The sequence below is a fragment of the Ailuropoda melanoleuca genome, chromosome 15, assembly GCF_002007445.2.
Source record: "Ailuropoda melanoleuca isolate Jingjing chromosome 15, ASM200744v2, whole genome shotgun sequence".
Lineage (NCBI taxonomy): Eukaryota > Metazoa > Chordata > Mammalia > Carnivora > Ursidae > Ailuropoda > Ailuropoda melanoleuca.
This window is the reverse complement of record NC_048232.1, coordinates 85,712,919-85,736,156: the sequence shown is the minus strand read 5'-3', so window position 1 is coordinate 85,736,156 and position 23,238 is coordinate 85,712,919. Positions and strand designations below refer to the sequence as shown.

General features: G+C 51.0%; 1 protein-coding gene across 1 annotated transcript in view; it reads left to right on the top strand.

Annotated features, from left to right (window-relative positions):
• The window catches only part of EFCAB6 (EF-hand calcium binding domain 6), a 249,820-nt gene extending 235,810 nt beyond the window's left edge, over positions 1-14,010 (top strand). The window contains exons 29-33 of the mRNA XM_034644165.1: positions 1,974-2,204; positions 4,576-4,744; positions 6,852-7,036; positions 10,561-10,710; positions 13,101-14,010. Coding sequence (XP_034500056.1) covers positions 1,974-2,204; positions 4,576-4,744; positions 6,852-7,036; positions 10,561-10,710; positions 13,101-13,223 — 858 coding nt within the window. The 3' untranslated portion in view covers positions 13,224-14,010. The remainder of the gene's footprint in view (positions 1-1,973; positions 2,205-4,575; positions 4,745-6,851; positions 7,037-10,560; positions 10,711-13,100) is intronic.
• Positions 14,011-23,238: the final 9,228 nt, after the last annotated feature.

Here is a 23,238-nt window from a genome sequence, read left to right as displayed (position 1 = left end):
GAGAGGATGTGGAGAAAGGGGATCCCTCCTACATTGTTGGTGGGAATGCAAGTTGGTACAGCCACTCTGGAAAACAGTGTGGAGGTCCCTTAAAAAGTTAAAAATTGAACTACCCTATGACCCAGCCATTGCACTACTGGGTGTTTACCCCAAAGATACAGACGTAGTAAAGAGAAGGGCCATATGCACCCCAATGTTCATAGCAGCATTGTCCACAATAGCTAAATCATGGAAGGAGCCGAGATGCCCTTCAACAGATGACTGGATTAAGAAGCTGTGGTCCATATATACAATGGAATATTACTCAGCTATCAGAAAGAACGATTTCTCAACATTTGCTGCAACATGGACGGGACTGGAGGAGATAATGCTAAGCAAAATAAGTCAAGCAGAGAAGGACAATTATCGTATGGTTTCACTCATCTATGGAACATAAGAAGTAGGAAGATTGGTAGGAGAAGAAAGGGGAGAAGAAAGGGAAGAAGAAAGGGGGGGTAAACAGAAGGGGGGATGAACCATGAGAGACTACGGACTCTGGGAAACAAACTGAGGGCTTCAGAGGGGAGGGGGGTGGGGGAATGGGATAGACCGGTGATGGGTAGTAAGGAGGGCACGTATGCCTGGGTGCACTGGGTGTTATACGCAAGTAATGAATCATGGAACTTGACATCAAAAACTAGGGATGTACTGTATGGTGACTAACAATATAATAAAAAATTACTAAAAAAAACAGTAATCAAGAATATTGTCCCAAACTAAACCTGTTTCCCCACTCGGAGCCTGGAACATTCCCTGTCTCTTCCCCACCCCTCAGTGCTTCATTTCCGGAATCTCAAATAGAGTTGGTAGAGTCTCTCGTCATTTTCCTTTGGGAAACCCCAGAGGCCAGAAGCGCAGACCAAGGCCAAGGCGCACCGGAAGGAGGGGACTCCGCTTCCCTTGGTGCGTGCTGGAGGCTGGGGCCCCACCCCCACCGGTTCTGAGGGGCACTAAAAACCAACTCAGAAGTACGTTACCCCTCTTCTTAGCTCCCCGAAAGCCCTCAGTCATCAAAAGTGGCTCAGGTAGGATGCTGGAGTCACTTTGCTCCATCCGTGCCCGTGTGGTCCAGATGCACCCTGTGATGTCAGATGGGACCAACCCACAGCGAGAGGCCTCTCCCGGTTTCCCAGATGCCTCCCTTTCCAGCTGGTGGCGAAGCAGCACTGGTCTTTGGGGGCCACGCACCACGGCTGTAAGCGCAGTGGCGGAGGGCGGTGGCGCCTGGTCGGCTGGTGGCAGAACTCGGGAGCCGTGGAGGAAGAGAAATGAGTCCAGCAGGGCTTCCCCAGAGGGCTGAGGTGGGCCAGGGCTTTTCCTCCCAAGGTGTCCTTATATACCGCAGCTCAGGCTCTGTGACTAATCACAACATTTAATGGCCTTCAACTGCTCACTAAGGGCCCAATTCAATTAAAAAATGTCCTACGGGGGGCGCCTGGGTGGCACAGCGGTTAAGCGTCTGCCTTCAGCTCAGGGCGTGATCCCGGCGTTATGGGTTCGAGCCCCACATCAGGTTCCTCTGCTAGGAACCTGCTTCTTCCTCTCCCACTCCCCCTGCTTGTGTTCCCTCTCTCGCTGGCTGTCTCTATCTCTGTCAAATAAATAAATAAAATCTTTAAAAAAAAAAAAAAAAAAAAAAACTTTAAAAAAAAAAAAAAAAAAAAAAAATGTCCTACGGAAGCCATGAATAATCCTCTCGTCTTTGCTGTTCGTCTTACGGAGGCTTCCATCCAGCGGAGGCCGAATGGGTATATTTTTTTCCTTTTTCAATTTTTTTTATCGATGTGGGCCTCGGACCCCTGCCCACGTGAGTGCTGGCCTTCCCTAGCTCCCATCCGCTTCTCGGGGCTCCCGTCCACTTTTTGGGGGCGTCGCGGGAGACTCCATTGGACCCTTACACTCACCCTGGGGACTGACTTTCGCTTCTTCGCCAGTTTGACAGACTGTGGAGCGAGATGCCCGTCAACGCCAAGGGCAGGCTGAGGTACCCGGACTTTCTGAGCACGTTCAGCTCCGAGAAAGCGGCCACACCGCCGACCGCTGACAGCTCGGTCAAGGCCCAAAGAGGCAGCAGTGTCTCCGAAGTCGTGGATGGAAGCGGGTCTGCAGCACCATCACCCACTCATGACCTGAAGGCCGCGTTGAAACCTCCGAGCCACCCCTGTGTGAGTCCTCCTCTCGGTCGTGCTACCATCAGCGGGGCCCCAAAGCCCCAAACCCCACTGGACCTGAGGGGCCTAGAGTTCCCAGGGGGCAGGTGACTGAGAAGGTGGCCCAGGCAGAACCTGGGGTGGGGACACAGGAGAGAAGCCCACAGGTGGGTCCTTAGCTCTCACCGGCCTGGAGCGGGGAGGGAGGAGGTGTGAGGAAGGGTTGGGGAGGGGTTGGGTGGAAGGGAGGCATGGGGGGTGGAAAGAGGAATAAGGAGGCTTCGGGGCAGGAAATGGGTAGAAGAATGGGGGTAGCTAGATGTCAGCAAGCTGGGGTTTCATTGGGCAGGAAAGCAGATGACCCATGGTAGGTAGCCACTGTGTGCAAGGGCCCAACTGAGTGTCCTGCGTGAAGTGTTGCACCCCTTTTACAGTTGAAGATACTGAGGCTCTAAGAAGAACCCTCACATTAGACACGGAGAGACCCAATTTCAAACCGAGGCCTAACTTTGCGGCTCTGCGCCCAGGCTGGGCTGCCCGGCTTGGGGTACAGGAAAGGCCAGCCTTGCTGAGGCTCTTGCCTCATCTGCAGGAGGGATGATGGTGTCTCCAGGGAGGGGGGCTTGAGAGAATCCCAACCGTGTACTTAGGGCAGCCATCACCAGGCTTTGTGCATGATGAGTGCTCAGAGATTGGAGTTATCACTCGTCCATTCAGTCAACGCACGTCTACTGCACACCTGCTATGTGCTGGGTCTTTCTAGAGCTGAGAATGAACAAGGTGCCTGCCCCTGTGGAGTGTATGTTCTTGTTGGGGATGATGGGCAAGAAGCAGTGAACAATAGGTATTGAGCGAGTTGAAGATAGTGAGTAGAGCAGAAGGAAGGGGGGTCAGGAGTTCCCCAAAGATGTCCGCGTCCTAATCTCCGGGACCTGTGTCACCTTACATGGCGGTGGAGAATCAGGGTTGCCGATGGAATTAAGGTGCTTACCAGCTGACTTAAGCCAGGATTATTCTGAAGTGGCCAGGAGGGCCCGAGGCAACTGCAAGGGTCTGTAAACAGAGAAGGCAGAGGCAGAGGGTCGGTGTCCTAGGGACGCCATTTGAGAAGGGCCCACCAGATGCTGCTGGCTGGGAAGGGGCAGGAGGGGACCACAGGTTCAGGAGTGTGGGCGCCTCTAGATGCTGGAAAAGGTAAGAAATGGGTTCTCCCTTAGAACCTCAGGAAGAACTCAGTGCCACTGACACCCTGATTTTAGCTCAGTGGGACCTGTTTCAGGCTTCTGACCTCCAGAACCGTAAGAGAATAACTGTGTGCTGTTTTAAGCCACTGAGTCTGTAGACCCCTTACGGCAGCCACAGGAAACACGCTGGTGGGGGGTGGGGGTGGGTCGCGNGGTCGCGGGGGGCACAGCAAGGACTTGGGCTTTCACTCCAGGGGGATGGAGCCCTTGTGGGTGTCTATGCGGAAGAGGGACATGGGCAGCATGCCTCCTTAAAGAGAGCCCTGTGGATTCTGTGTGTTGAGTAGAAGCTGTGGGTGGAGTGGGTGCTGCAGGGGTGGGCAGAAGCAAGGAGGTGGGGAGGAGGCTGCAGTGGCCCCGGGGGGAGAGGCTGGTGGCTCCGAGCGAGATGGGCAGTGGGGAGCCGGTGACCAGAGGTCAGATGCTGGATGTGTCTTTGAGGTAAAGCCAACAGGATTTCCCACCAGATTAGGTGTCGGGTTGAGAGAGAGAATCCAGGATGGCTTCTAAGGTTTTGGCCTGAGCACCTGGAAGAAAGGCGTTACATCAGCCCAGATGGGGAAGGCTCAGGATTGGGGAGAAAGAGCAGGAATTGCATTGAGTCGGTTACTGTAGTAGATAAACCACAGGACGTGTTGGCGGGAATGCCTGGGCTGCTTCCCCGCATGTAAGGGGAAAATACAATAAGACCAAGAACAGCCTCATACTTGGTCCGTATAATTTCACAATACTGGACATTCTAGAAGGGAGTGCAGGATTAGACATCCATGAAAATGACAAGCGACTCCCTTTCTCTGATAAGACTCTATCTCTGGAGAAAAATATGTTATTGACACCACACACACACACACACACACGCACCCCAGTAATATATTTAAATAACACCCCCCTATACTTGAATCTTGGCTATATTTACCTCCAAAACAATGTCGGTTGGTGTGTTTGGGCACAAATACGGCCCGCTGACGGAAGTAGAAATCAAATGGCAGAATTGCCATCCCTGTTTTGCTCTTCATTTCTTCGTGAGCTAATACTGCCTGTGAAACTGTGAACTCCAAACCCGGACCCGGCCTGTAGGTTTGTATCATTACTTCCATTTTGAATGTCACATTACAAGACAGTTTCCTTTCCTTTCTCGCTAGACCCCCGCTAGTGCCGGCTCGGCGCTGGGCCCCCTGCCCTTGCAGAATTGCGAGCCCATAGAGAGCAAACTCCGGAAGAAAATCCAGGGCTGCTGGCGAGAGTTCCTGAAAGAATGCAAAGAGAAGGACGTGAACAAGCAGGGCGAGATCACCACGGCTGAATTCCTGGGTGTGTTCTCGTAAGAGTGTCACCTGCTGGCACGAATCCATGCTCCCCCCACCCCATAGCCGGCTGGGCACCTCCATAAACGCTGGCTAGCAGGACACGAATTCCTAAGGCCCCTCAACCCGACACGGGGTACGTTCACGCCCGCGTGACCGAGTCTGCAGGCTGTGGAGTTCTCAGCGTTAGAAATCACGGACTTGGTTGTGGTCTCTGGGCGGCATGAAATGTTCGCAGACGTGGAGAGCTCAGGGTGGTGGGACAGGTAGGTGGAGGAAGGCCATGGCCAGGGACACGCCGGCCACCCACTGTATCCGCTCGGCCCTGTTGATCCAGTGCTGACCGCGTGTCACTTTGATAAGCTGTTCAAATGATGTCAGCTGGGTTTAGACTTCCACTCATGGTTGCGTTTTCCATTACAGGAAATCTGACCTGTCACTCCCTTCCTTGAAACCCCCTGTGGTCAGTCCCCCTCCTCTTGACCAATCTTTAGATCCCTTTTTAAGGAAAATGTTTTTCTCGAGAACCTCCAATATTAATATAAATCACTTTTATGATAATCCCGGCTTAAAAAGGTGCAAACGAAACAAGGTATAAACTCTCTAAGTGAACAGCTCCTACAAAAAAATAACCATTTATAAATTAAATATAAAAGATGAAATCAATAATAATCAAGCATTGTTCCATTGATTTAACATGACATGTTTTGCTGAAACCAGATCAGCAATGTTGTTTTTAATGCAAGTTTGACTTTTGTTTGGTTTTTAGGTAATTCTTTTGATTTTGAGACTGACGAACCTTAGCTTGTCTTGTCATCACCATCGCCATGTTTAATTTTTACCCAGGAACCCCATGAAGCCGCCAATCCATTACCCTGCTCAGCTTGTCTGGCTTCAGTAGCACATCCAAAATTCAACACTGTAAAAAAATATACTTACTAATTTTCAGAAGTCATTCTTACGTTCTGTGCCTTGCCGATGGCCTTCTGCAAGTCGGAACAGCAAAGGCTCTCCAGCCCAGCCCCATCCCGCCACGCGTGTCCTGGTTGGCCCCACGTTCTGCTGTTTCCCCCGTGCAGAGGCAGAGGGACCCCTGTTTGCACAGTGCACTGCTGCATCTTCCGGCCTGTGCTCGGTTTGAAGGCACCATTTATATAAAATCCACTTCCCGTGCTTTTCCTCCTCAGCCTCAACAAGTAGGCTAGTCCTCCACTCCGCGACACTTTGTTGCTTTCCTGAGGTCAACGGAAGGCTTGGTTTATTCAGTATAAACTCAGATCTTATCCTAAGTCTCTTCCGATTAGGAGCTGTCACTTGCAAGAAGCTTTGGCTTTCTGATTGGTAAAGGATCGAACAGGAGCGCTAGTGCAAAGTGGGAGCGAGTGCCGGTGTTTTGCCACTGATGAGTGCCACCCTCGGCAGCTGGGGGGTGCCAGCATGGCAGCGACATGGTCCCAACCCCAAAGCCACACTCAGACCCTGAAATTGCATGACACTTGTCTCTTAAGGATGGTCCAAGTATTCCAGAATAGGCCTTATATATTTTAGGTCGTTATTGAAACGAAGACTCAAAATGTGTAAATTCCTGTAGGCTAGCACACTCTTGAGACTTGAGAAATACTTGGTCAGAGAGCCACGTCCCAACCCCCGTCCCCCCCCCACGCACCGTGGGGCGCCTGCTGGGCCCACACCGCAGCACATGGAACCTCCCCTTCTCCCCGCGTCCCCGGCCCTGCCCTGACCCTGAGCCTTTGCTCGGGCAGCTCCCGACCTTGTGTGGGGCTACCCCGACTCCGACTTTGTCCCTCACTGCTCCTCAGCACGGCTTCCGCAGTGCTCTGTCCCTACTGCTGGGACTACAGCGGCGGCGGCCGCAAAACCTGACAGCAAGCCAGTGCCAGGCCAGCGAGGGCCCAGCAGGATGCGGGGTACCCCTCCCTCTCACCGTCTGCTTCCGTGTCTGTCCAGCCACAGCCACCATGAGCCTGTGAGCAGCGACCCAGCCGGGGCCTGAAGCAGAGAGGGCATCTCGGCAGGAGATGCACGAATGCGGGCATGAACAAATGAATGAGTGTGCAAATTACCACCAGCTGAACCAGTGTTTCTGTCTTTAGCTCTTGTGGAGAAGTTCAGTCTGGACTTAAGCAAAGAGGAAAGTCAGCAGCTCGTCGGGAAGTATGACTTAAAGAGCGCCGGGAGGTTTGCTTACTGTGACTTCATTCAAAGCTGTGTCCTCCTGTTGAGAGCGAAGGAAACGTCCCTGATGCAGAGAATGAAAATCCAGAACGCACATAAAATGGTATGCACGCTCAGCCTCAGGAAACGTGTGGGTCTGGGCTCAAAAGGGCTTCTCACCTCTCTCAGCTCATCATAAACGCGGATCATCTGGCTTTATAGACATGGTGGACACAGTGGACACGGAGACTCTGGGAGGGGCCGCTGGCCAGTGAGGACCCACCTGTCACATGTCCCCAGTCTCACTGCCTCCTCCCCATGGACCTGAAAATTGGGTCAGATTTTGTCTATATACATATACGTGCATATCACACATGTGTGATAGATATGATCTGTATATCACACATATGCGATAAATACGGCACGTGTGATAGGTGTGTATAGCGTACCCATGTGATATGTGCATGTGTATATCGCACTCACGATATGTGCACATACGCACATGATATATGCACGTATCCCACGTTTGTATGGTGTGTGCATACGTATAACGTGTGTATACATACACTTGTCAAGTGATTCCTTGTTGTCCCGTCTTCTCCATTATGTCAAAGCCTGTATGGCACCAGCACTTCCCGGGGGAGCACACGACCCCAGGGTCTGCTCCGTGGGCCCAAAGCAGCTAGCGGGCAGGGACTTCAGGGAGACAACAGGAGCGGGTAAAGGCTTTGAGAACATCGCAAACAGCTCAAAATTTCCGTTCTTGGAAATGATTCAGAGATTTTCTTTCTCTCCTTCTGGAGCCCCATAAGGGCCTGGAGACCCAAGACTGGGGGCCGGTAGTCTCGCTCTCAGCTTCTCGGACACCTGTGAGTGGCAGACTCGGGATGACCGTGGCTCCTCCCCCAGCCCCCAGAGACACCTGTCTGGCAAACAGGGCACAACGCCTGGGAGCAGTCATCAGTGGGTTCGCTGACAAGGCGAAGCTGGGTGGGGGGTCACGGCAAAGTGAAACATTTTTAACGGACGCATCAATGTGTGTGTGTTCATCAAGCGTGTGAGGCAGGCCAGACCCTTTCCTCGGGGTTGGTGGGGGTTGGTGGTTGGAGACTCATTATCTTCCTTGGGCAAACTGTACCCACAGTGCGTTGTCTGCTATTTCCTTTGTGTTTTCTTGAAGAGGAATGAGACCCTAAAGACGCATAGATAGCAGTTGGAGGGCGCTGTCCTGCAATTACCTCTCAATTGTTTGTCAGTTTTGTGATTCTCACCCACACCCAGTTGGAGCAGTGTTTTCACTGACTCGCCTTTCTCCAGTGCCTCGGAAACACGGAGCAGAACAAACCAGAAACAACTTCCCTGCTCCTAGTCCGTCATCTGTGACGGACTGCAGAACAAGCACGGCTGGCATTGCTGACTTGAGGGACAAACAGCTGATTGCAGCCACCTCGGGACTCAGCCGCAGGGACCAGGGTGCGGGGCAGGCCCCCCTGGAATGGCCCCAGTCGGTCCCCGCCGGTCCCCGCCATGCCCGGCAGCGGCAGGGTCATGACAGGTCAACCCAGCAAACAATTGATCCCGTGCAGAAAGTTTCTATGCAGCTAAATTTGTATGTAATTTTGTGCAGAATCAGGTCTCGACTTTGTATAGTTTCTACTTTAGACAAGAGTTGCATCAGAGGGGCGCCTGGGTGGCTCAGTCGTTAAGCGTCTGCCTTTGGCTTAGGGCGTGATCCCTCCGTTCTGGGATCGAGCCCCACATCAGGCTCTTCCTCTGGAAGCCTGCTTCCTCCTCTCCCACTCCCCCTGCTTGTGTTCCCTCTCTCGCTGGCTGTCTCTCTCTCTATCAAATAAATAAATAAAATCTTTAAAAAAAAAAAAAAGAGTTGCATCAGAGGCTTAGGCCAAGTTACAGAAGAAAAACCTAAGATTAAGACAGTTGCTTCTCCAGCTCAGTTTTTCTGTGAGCGAGAAAAGGCTGTCTTCTTAGACCTTCAGGGGACCCAGGAAGATAGGTGAAAACAATGGAAACCACACAACCTGCAAGGCCCCTGCCAGCTCTGGCCTTCCTCTGTCTCTCTGGGCCTCAGTTTCCCCTCCTATCAATGAGGGGGAGATCCACTGGGTTCTCAGGCCTGCGAAGGGTGACCCCTTCTGAGCCCTCCCCTGTGCAGAGACCGCACTGCCCGTCCACACCAAGAGGCCAAACTGCTGGCTCCTGGGCTTCCGAGACTGTGTTCAGTGAAGTGACAGGTGCTCCAAGATGGCCCCACCAGGAGCTGCACCTCTGGGCAGATATCCTAGCATTCCCGAGAGCTCTGTCTGGCCCGCACCCCAGCTCAGGACGTTACACCCAGACAGACTACAGCTGCCACTCTGTGCTTCAGAAAGAGTCCTGCCTTCCACCCCACCCCTACCCCAAGTGCGATGATAGGAGACCTCTCCCCAGGGGCCTTTCCTAGAAAAGCGTGGGGCCAGCGCCTCCAGAAGGCTTGCCCTGCGTGGTCCTAGTCCGTGTTCCAGTCCCATCCCTCTTGCGGGCTGCCAAGGCCCCCACCACACAAGTGAGGCACTGCGGCCAGCTGTCTCCCCGCAGAGAAGCTGAAAGGATGATTTATTTTTGTAGTTCCCTGGGGGCCGTCCTGCAACCTCCGGCAGCAGAGACAGCCCTCCGGGGAAGTCACGTGGGACTCTGCTTTTCGGCCATGCCCGAGCTGGAGGCAGAGGCCTTCCGGATGAGGCTGGGTCGGTTGTCCTGAGCTAGGATGGGAAAAGCCTTCCTCGGGCCAGGCATAGGTGTGGGAAGAGCCAGGAAGCATAAAATCCTTTCAGGCTCCAGTGCAGACCCGCAGATTGGGTAAAATCGGGAGCTGATTGAAGCTATGGGGTATCTGGTGAGTTTCCATCATAGGTGCTAAATGATGGAAAAATTGAAAGCAATTTAACTTTGCACTAATTTGTTTTAGGTAATGCCATGTTAAAATTAAACTTTCCCAAAACGTGTTACACATTATTGCCTACAGTTCACCTCTGTGATATTCAGACATGCGTTAGGGCTAAATCATGCTAAAATATCTTGTTTTCAATCTAACAGCACCTAAATGAAATAATTGCAGTGTAGTGTACTATCTAATTACGAGATATAATTACAACCTTGTGATTTTTTTTAAAACTCTGTTCATTATCATAACCTACTTAGAAGACCCAAACTGAAATCTCCTTCTACCTGAAATTACTTTGCAGTCGGCCAGCTAGCTCTCCCTGGCCGTCTCTCTCCTCCATAACCTGGGAGGGGCAGAGCCGGGATCCGTCCTTATCCAGTCACTTCACTTCCCTGAGCCTCCCATCTCCCAGTCTGTGAAATGAGAATGAACGGGGCCACCTTCCTGCCAGGTTGGAGGGGGAGGGGGGTGAAGTGACTTCTTATGAAGAGCAGGGCCGGTGATCTGCCATTATTGCTATAGGTCCTGCTTGCAGGCCGCGTTCTAGAGGGGAGTGGGCCAGGGGAGCCCGGGGTAGGCATGAGCAGGGGCAAAGATAGGACTGAGGCCCTTGAGGGGAGCTCGCAGCTGCCTGCCCACCCCGTGCTGCCCATTCAAAAGCTCTGTTCTCACCCCTTCTTGGTTTTGTATGTGTTTTTTTTCCCCAGAAAGAATCTGGTGCTGAGACTTCTTCCTTTTATTCAGCTTTACTGCGTATTCAGCCCAAAATTGTGCACTGCTGGAGGCCGATGCGGCGTACCTTCAAAGCCTACGATGAAGGAGGGACAGGGCTTTTAAGTGTGGCGGATTTCAGGAAGGTAAGCTCAGCTCTTGGCTGTCTGTCATGTCTGAATGGGGAGCAGTGGCCAAATGCCAGTGGCCAGACCTCAAAAGAGGACCCCTCCCTTCCCTGGGGAAGGCCCAGGTGTGAGTGGCTGTCTGGGACCTCGTTTCCTTGGGGCCCCCAGGTTATCCCCTGCCCCTCACCTGCTGACCCCAGGTTCTCCTCCCTGAAGGTTTCTAGAACCCTGGGGGGGACACGACCTGAGCCCTCTGGACACCACAGCAGGTGCCACTGGTCCTTGGAGCCCAGGCTGGGCCCCACGCAAGGCTGGACCCGTGGTCTCCTTGGGGGAGCCGGGGTCTGCATCTGCCTCGCAAGACCCCCAGAGCAGGAGCTAAATAAAGCAGGGCCCCAGCTATGGGACCTCAGCCAGCAGAGGCCAACACTGCCTCCTGGGAGCCTGTGGCCCCCTTCTCCCCCCAGCTGCCCGCCACGCGGCGCCAGCCACTCCCCACAGCAGCGGGCCCAGCCGTCTCCCCGCACTGTGCACGCTGGTGCCTCTGATGCTCCCACGGGCGTGTGCGGCACCCTGAGGACACAGGGTCCGCGGGGCACCCCTCACCGTGGGAAGGCCAGTGACCGCAGGCACATCCCTCCCAGACCAAAGAAATGGGCCGCCCTCAAGGGTGAGTCCGAACTCCCGCCTTCCGAATCACCTAGAACTCGTTGACTTAGCAGATTCTGGGCCCCGCTCCCTACCCCTTTCTCCACTCCCCTGCCCGCCCCCCCACCACCCAGCCACTGAGGCTGAGAACGTAATTGAGGTCCAAACATTAGATTCGAAATCCCATGTTACAGTCAGGAAAAACACTCAGTCAAAACGTCAAACAGACAGAGCGTTATGACCTCAAAATGCACTTACAAAAAGCAGAGCCCTTAAGTTCATCTCTGCTTCAAAACCCTCTCCTTTCAAGTCGGGAAGATGAGCAGTAGCTGGTGGGTGGGCGGATGGGGCTGCAGGAAGGAGGAGGGGACATCCCAGCAGCCCCCGGGACAACTGCCCTCAGGGGCCCCCAAGTGGCTTTCCAGCTCACACTGTTTGTCTTCACTTTGGGCTCAAGTCAACTCTCAGCTCGGGGTTCTCCTGTCTCCAGGCCGAGAGGGGGAGGAAGTGGGGTCCTTTCTGCATCCCAGGAATTTGGGGTGTGTGGCAGAGGGAGGGGAGTACTCGAAGGACAGATGTGGCCTCAACAGAGCCAGAGTCAGAGACCAGCTGGGTGCCGGGGACACCCAGGTTCAGCTTCCTTGGCCGGGCCCGTCGTCCCGCTGCCAGAGGAACCTCGGGCTCTTCCAGCCCCGCATTCTAGTCTCCTGTGAGAAACAAATTATAACGCGAAGCCTAGATAGGAAATCCATAACTTAATCTTTGCATTTACTTATGAGGGAACCCATCTGTTAGGATCTGTCTCACCTACATGTAACGGGGGACTCAGCAGCTTAAACGCAGTGGAAGTCTGTTTCTCTGTCACATAAAAGAGGCCCCGGGGTAGAGGCCAGAGCTGGCGCTGTGCCCGGCCGTTACTGGGGACCCGGTTCTCACTCTACTATCCTCGGCACTGGCTTCCTTCCCCGAGGCGGCCTCATGGTCTACGGTGGCTGCTGGGACCGCAGCATCACTTCCATATTCCCAGCAGCAAAAAAGAAAAAGAGGAGAGGAGAAGGGGCAGGCGCTTTTTCTTTAGAGGAGGCTTTCCAGAGGCCCCCATCACATTCTCACTTAGGTTCAACTGGCTAGAACAACCCTAGCTCCGAGAGAGGCTGACAAGGGTTGCCTTTTAGCTGGACACACAGCAGCCGGGTGAAGACCGGGGGTCCGCTCACTGAGGAGGAATGGGCAGTCGCTGTCAGGTGGACAGCCAGCTCTGCCACCGGCTCTGTTTCTGTCAGGTCAACCCCACCCCCCCCCAGGTGGGCTGCACCCTGAGGCCCCACCTTGTCAAGGCCCTGTGGCCAGGTTGCCCTCCTAGCCCTGTCCTTTCTGTCCATCCCCCTTGTCTGAACGTGTTGACCAGCCTCACGACCCTGCGGGGAGCCGGCGGTTATTAACCTCCTATTCCGGGAGGGCAGGTGGGGAGAACCAGCGGCTTCCATTGGCCTGGAAAGGTCTCCGGTTTCACACCCATGGCGCATGCTCTGACCCTTGGGGGGCTGAGGGCAGAAGAGAGAGGAGGCAGGAGGGAGGGAGGGATGTCAGGGGGGAGGGAGAGAGAGGGAGGGAGATGTGAGGTGGGGGGAGAGGGCTGCCGGGCTCAGCCTCGGAGGTGGGACGTCCGGCTCGGCGGAGGAGAGGGGGTGCGCCCCCGGCCCCGGCCTGGCAGCCGGCCTCCTTGAGCGGCTCCGGGAGCGGCGGGGCTCTGTGCACAGGTCCTGAGACAGTACAGCATCAACCTCTCGGAGGAGGAGTTCTTCCACATGCTGGAGCACTACGACAAGACGCTGTCTTCCCAGATCTCCTACAACGACTTCCTCCGGGCCTTCCTCCAGTAGGTGACGGCTGTGGCGCACCTGGCGCGGACCGACGGGGACCGCAGGGCTGTCCCCAAGACTAACGAAATCATAGAATCGGGGTGGGGGGTGGGGGAGGGTCGTGAATGTTCAGCGTGTCTCCAGAAACACAGCCAGCTCTGTGTCTTTCCTGGCAGCTCCGACACGAGCGGTGCCCCCGCGGGCGGCTTGGGGCCCCCCCCAAGCCACAAGACCGTTCACTCGGTCGGAGCAAATAAAGCTGTTAGTCTTTGCAGGAATGATTCTTAAGGCTTCAAAAGAACCACCGATGATAAAATACTTAAAAACTTGGGATTTCTGGAGGTTTTATTCGTTAAGAGCCTGGCGACACAGAAGGCCTTCCTCCCTCCTGGATGAGATCTGTGCCTCTGCTGGGCTTGTCCGCACAGCCGCCACTCTGCCCCTAGAGACACAGGCACCAGCCCACGTCTAAGTCAGGCCTCGTTCCAGCCCAGCTGGCGGCTGACCGGAGGCACGCATCAGTGACCGTCTGGGGAGGGACCCTTCCTCGGACGTGACAGGGTCTGACAAGCTCAGAGGACTTTTAAATCCCTGTGATCCTTGCCACCTTTTGTGAAGCAAATGGAAGGGAGACATAGAGTTTGCTGCCTTCTGGAAGGTTCTGGAAGGAAGTAGGGAGAGGCAGTCGGGAGAGCTGCCCCTGAGTTGTGTGGCCACGGGCTGTCAGGGAGTGGTGAGAGCAAGGAGCCCCCATTATCACCCCACTGCAGGTGGCTCCAGAGGAGAAGCAGCGCCGAAGCCCCGGCCAAGGCCCCTCCCACCCCTACGTGGGGCCCACATAGGCTCCAAAGCGCGTGAGGTGTGGGAAGAGCAGCCTCGGCCACCACAGGCCCTCTCTTTCTGTGAAGATGTCTTACAGTCACCTTCGTCTCCCCGTGTCCTGGGTTTCAGCCTCAGTTCAGACCGGACCCCAGGCTGAGAGGGGTGGGCTCACTGGGGGGCTGCCGCATGCTTCGAGCCAGGAGGAGGCCACCTCCGCCTGGGGTGCCCCTTGGCTCCAGCTCGGCCTCAGGTAGCCCCTGCTCCCCAGGTTGGAATCGGGTGTGGCGTCTTCTCTCAGTTTCATCGCATGTGATTTTCCTCTGAAATCGACCTAAGCCGGCTTGTCGGCACTCGGTGCAATCGTGACTTGCTTTCAGCCTGGTCGTACGGGTCTGAGGACCTCGCGGAGATGGTGCCTTAATAACACACAGGGCTTCGTCTTCTTCCGAGGGAGGCCCCAGCCTCCAGGAGGGCGGCTTCACGGGGGCCTGGCACTGGCCTTGGATTCTCTTCGCCTTTCCTGCGGTCTTCACTGAGTTCTCAGGAAGCGGGGGCCAGAGCTAATTGTCCTGTGGGCACTCTGAAGACCACCTGGCAAGGGGGAGTTCCCACCCCCATTGTAGAGATGGCAACACGGAGGCCAATGCCGAGGCAGGGAAGGAAGCCCTGTGGGAAGCGCAGGCAGCGGTGGGTGGCCCCGGGGGGTGAGGAGACGGCTCCTTGCCCCTGCCTTTTGGTCATACTCCCCAGCCTGGCAAGGGGGCATCAAGGATGAGACTGAGGGCCCCTGGCCAGGGCAGGACTGGGGGCCCCAAGATCCCAGAGAACCTGGGGGTCCAGAGGAAGCTCAGGGGAGGAAGATGCCCGTGGCAGGGGAAGGGCTGCTCGGGCACCCTGAGTACAGGGAGCAGGAGAGGGGGACATGGCTCCTACTGACCCCAAGTGGGTGCCGTGGAGCAGGGAGTGAGGGGCGAGTGGATGCCCTGCCCCCCCATGTGCCCTCGGCCCTGCCCCCCATGTACCTTCGGTCCTGCCCCCCTCCGTGGGCCCTCAGCCCTGCCCCCTGTGTACCTTCAGCCCTTCCCCCCGTGCACCCTCGGCCCTGCCCCCCCATGTGCCCTCAGCCCTGCCCCCACCGTGTGCCCTCAGCCCTGCCGCCACCGTGTGCCCTCAGCCCTGCGCGAGGACGCCCCTGCCCACCCTCACACTCTGCACCTGCTGTCCGTCCCACCTGCTCCCCAGGAAGTGCTGGCATGTCCTTCAGCTCTCATCTCAGAGCCACATCTTGCGGAAAGCCTTCCTGACACCCAAGGCTGAGTCAGACATTTAGTCTTGCGCTGTTCGGTGGCCTTTGGGTCTGTCATTGAGGGGTTTGGAGAGCCTCCAGGTCAAGAAGGGGCTTCAAGAGGCAAATAGCTCATCCTGACACGAAACAGAACTCAGTGTGTGGTCACGACTGGCCGAGGTGAGGCAAGCACACAGTATTTTCAGGGTAGCTTTAGTGTTAGTGAGACTGTGTTCGAATTCCAGCTCTACCATGAAACCCGGCCAAGTCACTTACCCCATCTGAGCCCTGGTTTCCACATCTGTAAATGGGGCTCGATCCCAACTCGGAGGACATTGGGAGAGCTGAATGTGGAAAGAGCTAGCACAGAGCTTGGCACCAGGAAGTGCCCACATCTCTTCTCCTTCTCCAGCCAGAGTGCCTTGTCCCTGGGCTTGGCAGAGACGGCCTCTCTTGGGTGTTAGCAGAGCTTCCAAGCTGAGGGTTGCAGGTGAGTGGGCTATAAGCCATCCCATCCCTTAACCCCAGAAGACATAGGCCAGCCACTTTCCTGATGCCTGGACCTTCAAGCCTGAGTCAGGAGAACAGTGCTGGACTGAGGGCTGAGATGTCCAGCCCCTCTGGGCTCATCCCCTGGCCCTTGTGCAACTTACCCCTCTGGACTGAGCCTCTATTTCTGTATCGGCAAAATGAAGTTATAGAACCCCTCTCTGCCTTCCTCCTGGAACCATCCTTCCATGGCTCCAACCAGCCAGCCAGCCCATTCTGTGCCTGGCCCCAGATTCAAACATAGATTTGCCCCCTAGATCTCCCAAGACAGTAGATCACAAGCAGTCAAAAGAGAGGAGGGTCAGGGTTCTGGTGGGGGAAGCCCTCGGTCTATGGGAACCCAAAGAGCCCTTGCCCTAAGCTCAAAGCCTGGAGCTGGACCTCAGGACAGGATTTCAGCAAGGGGTTGAGGGAGGGGTGTACCCCAGAGCCCTCAGAGTCAAAGCCAGGAGGCTGAGAGGCCTTGCACTACCTAAAGATGGGTCTGCCATCCCCTCCTCCTCTTTCCTGGACCTGTATCTCAATCAGGTGTCTTCAGCTTGGGGCAGCCTCCCCTGAGCCACAGTCTGCTGAGTGCAACATCCCCTCTGAATCCCATCATATTAAAAGGTTCAAATCTGCATCTCTCCACCGCCAATGGAGCGCCTCATATCAGAACAATGGCCCCATTTATCTCACCTTCACGTATCCATGCCCCTTGCATCTAATCTTGGAGTTCCTGTCTCTGATGTCCTTTTCCCCACTCCTTGAATCCAAACCCAGCCATGTGACTTGTTTTGGCCAGTGAGCTGTTGGTTAGCAAGCATGACACAGCAGAGACTTGAGACACACCTGTGGTTTTTGGCTTCTTGGAAGCAGAGAGCTAGAAAGAGCATCACTCCCACCTGTGTGACAGGACAAATGCAAATTAATGACTTTTCTTAAATCCATCTAAGAATGGAGTCCACCTCAAACAACTCACCAAAGCTGGGGGGAGACAGGTGCCTGCAGGGAGCAGCAGATCCAGGCATTTGCTTACCTGGAATAGTCACCCCCAAACATCATATAAGCCAGAGGATTCAGCTGGAAAATTCTAACAAATTGCTAAATGCTAGCCTGAGAATGTGAATGCTCTGGGAGCTGTTGGCATAGCAATGTCTGCATCCTTCAGGAACCCCACCAGGAGCTCACAGAGGTCAGGGAGAATCCAGAGAAAGCTTCCCCCCTCCTGTTTCCCCAGTGGTGCTGGCTGGAAGAAGAGAGCAGCAGCCACTGCTGAAACTCTGCCAGAACCTATCTCCCATCTCTCAGAGGGAGCAAGAATGGTAATATGCAGAAGGATGACAAAGCTGTAGCCGGAGGGCACTAATTGGAACCCAGTGCAGGTGAGGGAACAGAACATGAAAATAAAAGGCTCTGCTCCTGGGGGGAGAGGCAGAAATACACACTAAGCCAGCAGTATATCTGCATGAGGGGCAAAAATTGTCAGAATCAACTTTTTCCAAATTCTAGAAATTAACCAAATGTTTATACGGGAACCCATGGAGCATTTATTCAAGAAAAGCAGCTGAATTGTAGGGGAAAAAAGAAAGCAAGCTTTGTGACATTTCAACTTGTTCTAGTCCAAAGAACCACTCTCCAGCTCCACGATAGCTTTGAAAAATAACAGTCTGTACTCCCACTGCACAGTGGCAGTCACCAAAAGAAGTAGAATAGAGCTGGAGCACTTTCAAAGCCTCACTCCCAAAGAATTGTCATATTTGACCTGCTTAGTGATTCCCTGGAGGACCCCATTTGCAAGACTGTCTGTATTTGAACTGACTCAGAGATTGCTCAGATACAAAAAGTCTTTTCCCCAGAGTGCAGAGGGTACATTTGTCAAAAACAATTACAAGCAAGTATTTTAACTTTGTGGCTGCTTGAGGTAGTGGATAACAGTAGGGCCAAGCAATTTAAGAGAGCTTAAAAGAAGAGTTGGGAAATAAGATGTTCATAGAGACTTTGAAAAGTTCCCAAGATTTCCTAGGAATCTAGAAGTCCATGTATGTGCCTAGGGCTGGCACATGCCCAGGGATGTGTGCATGCTCAGAAAAGATATGAGAAGGCCCTAAGCTCTCACCTTTGACTGACCTTAAGCCTCTGCACTAGCAGGAAATAAAAACTAAGGCAGAGTTTCAACTACCTGGCTCAGTGTTGAAGACATGACTTAACATGCACAGCTCATCAGCAAAGACTGGGAAATTTATTGGTTCCGAGTATTTAAGGAAATCTCTGTCCAATCATTAGCTGACCACTGAGAGACTTCATTGGCCACATAGGACAAACAATATAGACTTTACAGAATTTGTTCAGAAAAGGAACTAAACAAACAATAACTACAACAAGCAACAATAACAACAAACATTTGGAGGGGGGAGAATCTTATTTCAAAGTTGCCACATTATTTAAAATGTCTGGTGTTTAACAACAAATTACAAAACATAAAAAGAAATAAGAAAGGGGGCACCTGGGTGGCTCAGTTGGTTGAGCATCCAACCCTTGGTTTCAGCTCAGGTCATGATCTCAGGGTCCTGAGATCAAGCCCCGTGTCAGGCTTGGTGCTCAGCGTGGAGTCTTCTTGTCCCTCTCTCTCTCTCTGTTCCTCTCACTGCTACCTCTCTCATAAATAAGCAAAATCTTAAAAAAAAAAAAAAAAAGAAGAAGAAGGGGGGGAGGAGGAAAAGGAGGGGGAAAAGAAGAAGAAGAAAGTATGACCCATACACAGGGGGGAAGCTAATCAATAAAAACTCTCCCTGAGGAAGTCCAGATGTTGGATTTAGTAGACAAAAGCTTCAAGTTGGCTATTTAAAATATATTCAAATAGCTGAAGGAACCCATATCATGAGAATATCATCTCACCAGATTGAGAATATTAAAAGTATTAAATAATGAGATTGAAAGTATTAAAAAGAACCAAATAAAAATTCTGGAGTTTGAAAGCTTAAACTGAAATTAAAAATTCACTAGAGGAGCCTAACAGCAGATGTGAGGATGCATAAGAAAGAATCATTGAACTTGAAGATAAGTAAATTGAGATCATCCAGTCTGAAAAACAAAAAGAAAAAATAAAGAAGAAAAATGAACAGAGCCTCAGAAACCTGTGGAGTATCATCAAGCATACCAACATATACACAATGTAAGTCCCAGAGGGAGAGGAGAGAGAGGGGAAGAAAGAATATTCGGAGAAATAATAGCCAAAAACCTCCGGAACTTGAAGAAAAACATAAGTCTATGTATCCAGGAAGTTCAATGAACTCTCAAGAGGATAAACTCTCGAAGAGATCCACACTGTTGAACACATGATCATCTCAATAGATGCAGAAAAAGATTTTTGACAAAATTCAGCATTGATTCCTTAAAAAAAACAAACAAAACTCTTAGCAAACTAGGAGCAGAAGGGAATTTCTTTAACTGAAAAAAGACATTACAAAAACTACAGCTAACATTGTAGTAAATGATGAGAGATTTAATGCCTTCCCCTAAGAACAGGAACAAGGTAAGGACGTCTTCTCTCATCACTTACTTGACATCATATTGAAGGTCCTAGTCAGTGCAATATGACAAGAAAAATTAAAAGGAAAAATAAAAATGGAAAGGAAGAAATAAAATTGTCTCTATTTGCAGGTGACATCATTATCTAATAGGAAATTCCAAAGAACTCACCAAAAAGGCTAACTAAGCTAAGTGAGTTACAAAGTCATCATACAAAAGTTAATCATGTGCCTATGTATTCACAGTGAACAACTGCAATGTAAAATTCCAAAAAAAATTCTACTTACAATATACCCCCAATGAAGTACTTAGATAGGAATCTAACAAAATGTGTACAGGATCTGTATGATAAAAACTGCATAACACGGTTGAAAGAAAGCAAAGATCTAAACAAATGGAGAGAGAAATGTTTTTCACAAATTGTGAAGCTCAGTATCACTTCTCTCCAGTCTGATTATAAATCCTATGTAATCTCAATCAAAATCTCAACAAGATCTATTTTATATGTCAACAAGTTCATTGAAAAATGTACATGGAAAGGTAAAGGAACTAGAATAGCCAAAACAATTCTGAAAAAGAACAAAATTGGACGACTCCCACTATCCAATTTCAAGATTTACCCATAATGTTACAGTAATCAGGAGAGTAAGATATCGGCAAAAGGACAGACTTATAGATCAATGGAATAAAATAGAGAGCACAAAAGTATACCCGCACAAATATAGTCAACTGATTTTTGACAAATGTATAAAGACAATTCAGTGGAGAAGTAGCATCCATCATAAAAACATGAAACTTATACAAACCTCACACCTTATACCTAAATTAACTTAAAATGTATCATAGACCTAAATGTAAAACATAAAGCTATAAACCTTCCAAAAGAAAACATCAGAGAAAATCTGCATGACCTCTGGCCTGACAATGAGTTTTTAGGCACCACTCCAAAAGCACAACTCATGAAAGAAAAAAATTGATACATTGGACTTTATCAAGATTAGAAACTTTTACTCTGAGAAACTGTTAAGAGAACGAAAAGACAACCCACAGACTAGAAGAAAAGATTTGCAAATCACATATTCAATTAAGGACTTGTATCCAGAGCATAAAGAACATTTAAAACAAAATAAAACAAAACGCTTTTAAGGAAGAGGACAAAAAATCTGAACAGACACTTCACAAAAGAATATATATGAATGGCAAATAAGCATATAAAAAGATATTCAACACCGGGAGTCATTAGGGAAATGGAAATTAAAACCACAATGAAAAACAAGACACGCCTATTCAAATGGCTAAATTTTTTTAAATGAACAATAACAAATTCTGATGAAGATGTGAACCAAGGGGAATACTCATTCAATGCCGGTGGGATTGTAAAAACATACAGACATTTTGGAAAACAGTATGACTTAAAAGGGTCAAAGAAGAGGAATTTTTCAAGTGACGGAAATGTTCCCTATGGTACTGGGGTGGTGGATACATGACTCTGCATTTCTGAAAACCCTTAGAACTGCACACTACAGAGAGTGACTTGACTGTAAGCAAATTTAAAACAGTCAACTAAGATGTCAGGGAATTTCAGGATGTAATGCAGACTGTGGCAACGATCTAATTGCACTGCAAATGTATGACGTAACCTCACTGAATTGGGTTGGGAGAAAGGACCTGACCAATTTTAACCTTGGAAAACAAAGTTTGGTTTGTCAAACTAAAGACAAAAAGGATTGCATGGGAACCTTGTACTCTAGTTGGTAACTATGTTTCTCACAGGGGTCCAGATCAAGAATTCTGAAACTACTTTGTGGGTGTGCTAGGGTTGAACACACACACGATTGTAGATATGGGAGCCAGGCGCCTCCTCTTCAAAGGAAGAAGTTACAAATAAGCAAGGTGGAAAACAAGAATAAATTATGCATTGCTGCATTAGAGTCTGGGGTAGGGGGTGGTGTATCAGTATGAACTAATGCTTATTTTAAGATAAATATATGATAGCTAAGTAGGTGGGTGGATGGATGGATGGATGGATGGATGGATGGATGGATGAGTGGATGGATGGATGAGTGGATGGATGGATGAGTGGATAGAGGGATGGTTGGGTGAGTGGATGGATGGATGGATAGGTGGGTGGATGGATGGTTGGATGGGTGGATGGATCGGTGGGTGGATGGATGGGTGGTTGCATATAGATATAGGAGAGATAAATGAGCATATAGATGGATTAGTGCATTCATATATTTCCTCGCTCTGTCCACTGTGAGGACCTAGAAGCAGTAATACCCTAGTAGCGACTAGATCTTACTTCCTAAATAAAAGGAGTTAGAACTCTCTGGAGAAATGGCTGATTCTAGGGCTAGGGCAAGGAAAATGCGAGATGGGCTTGGAGCATCTTGTAATGCCAGAAATCAAGGAGGTCAAAGAAACAAAAGATAGGAATATGTCAAAAGAACACAGGAGCCGACTTGAAAGAGCTCCCACCAAAGTTAAAACAATTGGAGCCACTAAATAGTGATAGTACTAGATTTTAACCTAATGAATAAAATAAATAACCATGAGTCTGCGCTGATGGAAAATAAATAAATGGCAGAGAAGGGACAAATCTTCCTTACAGAACAATTCCAAATAATAAATGTATGAGGAAAGAAGAATTAGAAAATCGCCATGAGAGCACCTCAGTCATCATTATTCCAGGCAAGGTCTGTAGATAGATGTTTAAATGAGCAGACAAAACTTTGAGGAGAATTGGGACATTTGCGTAGCCTGAATATACCTCCCCCAAATATTTATTAATTAATGTGGTGATTTTAATTGTGTCCACAAATTCTTTGCTGCTCCTCCCTCTAGAAGGGAGAGCTAGAGTCACCTCTGCTTGACCGTGAGCTAGACTAGTGTCTCTCTTCTAACAAACAGAGATGGAAAAGGAAGGCCAGTGTCTTTACGGTGGAGAAACCTGGCAGACCTCACCTCCACCGCGTGCTCCAGAGCAACATCAGCGGCGATAAGTCGTGGTAACACCATGTGACCCCAGGTGCCTTGAGGACCTGTGTTGTATTCTCATAATATATAACCCCAGACTAATTAGGACAAAACACTAGACAAACCCAACTTGATGGACATTCTACAGAATATTCAACCAGTATTCGAAACTTTCAAGGTCAGGCAAAGCGAGGACAGACTGAGAAACCGTCACTATGGACACATGACAACTAAATGCAACATGGTAGCATGGACTGGATTCTGGAACGGAGAAAGGACATTAATCAAAAACTGTTGAATCCAAATAAAGCTTATAGTTGAATAGTGTTGCCCTGGTGTTCATTTCCTAGTTTTGACAAACGCATCGTGTTGCATGCACGGTCACGTGAGGGGACTGGGTGAGGGGACTGAGGAACTCTCTGTACCACCTTACAACTCTTCTATAAACCTAAAATCATTTCAAAATAAAAAGGTGATTTAAAGGGGAAAATCATATTCTATTGTTCAGGGCCCAGCCACGCTCCTTCCTCCAGGAAGCTTTCCCCGATCTCCCCTGTACACTGGGCTTGCTGTTCCCCAGGGCCCTCCAGCCTGCCCCCTCTGCCGCTGTCTGGGCCCTAAGCATGTAAGACCTGAAGGGTTCCACTTCTTTTCTGGCATTAGACGAGCTTTCCAAAGTACACTGCGAGCTTCCAGACAGCAGGGCCTGACTCATCCGTCTTGGAGACTTTCAGAGTCTATGTCTTCCATGGGATGGTGAGACTGAGGGCCCCCAGGCAGGCGCGGGCCCAGCTGGGAGCTGTGGCTGGCATTAGGGGAGAGCACTGGATGAAGTCCTTGTCCACGGAGCTTGTCACCTCCACTAGTTTATTCTGGGGGCTGGGCAGGCGTCTC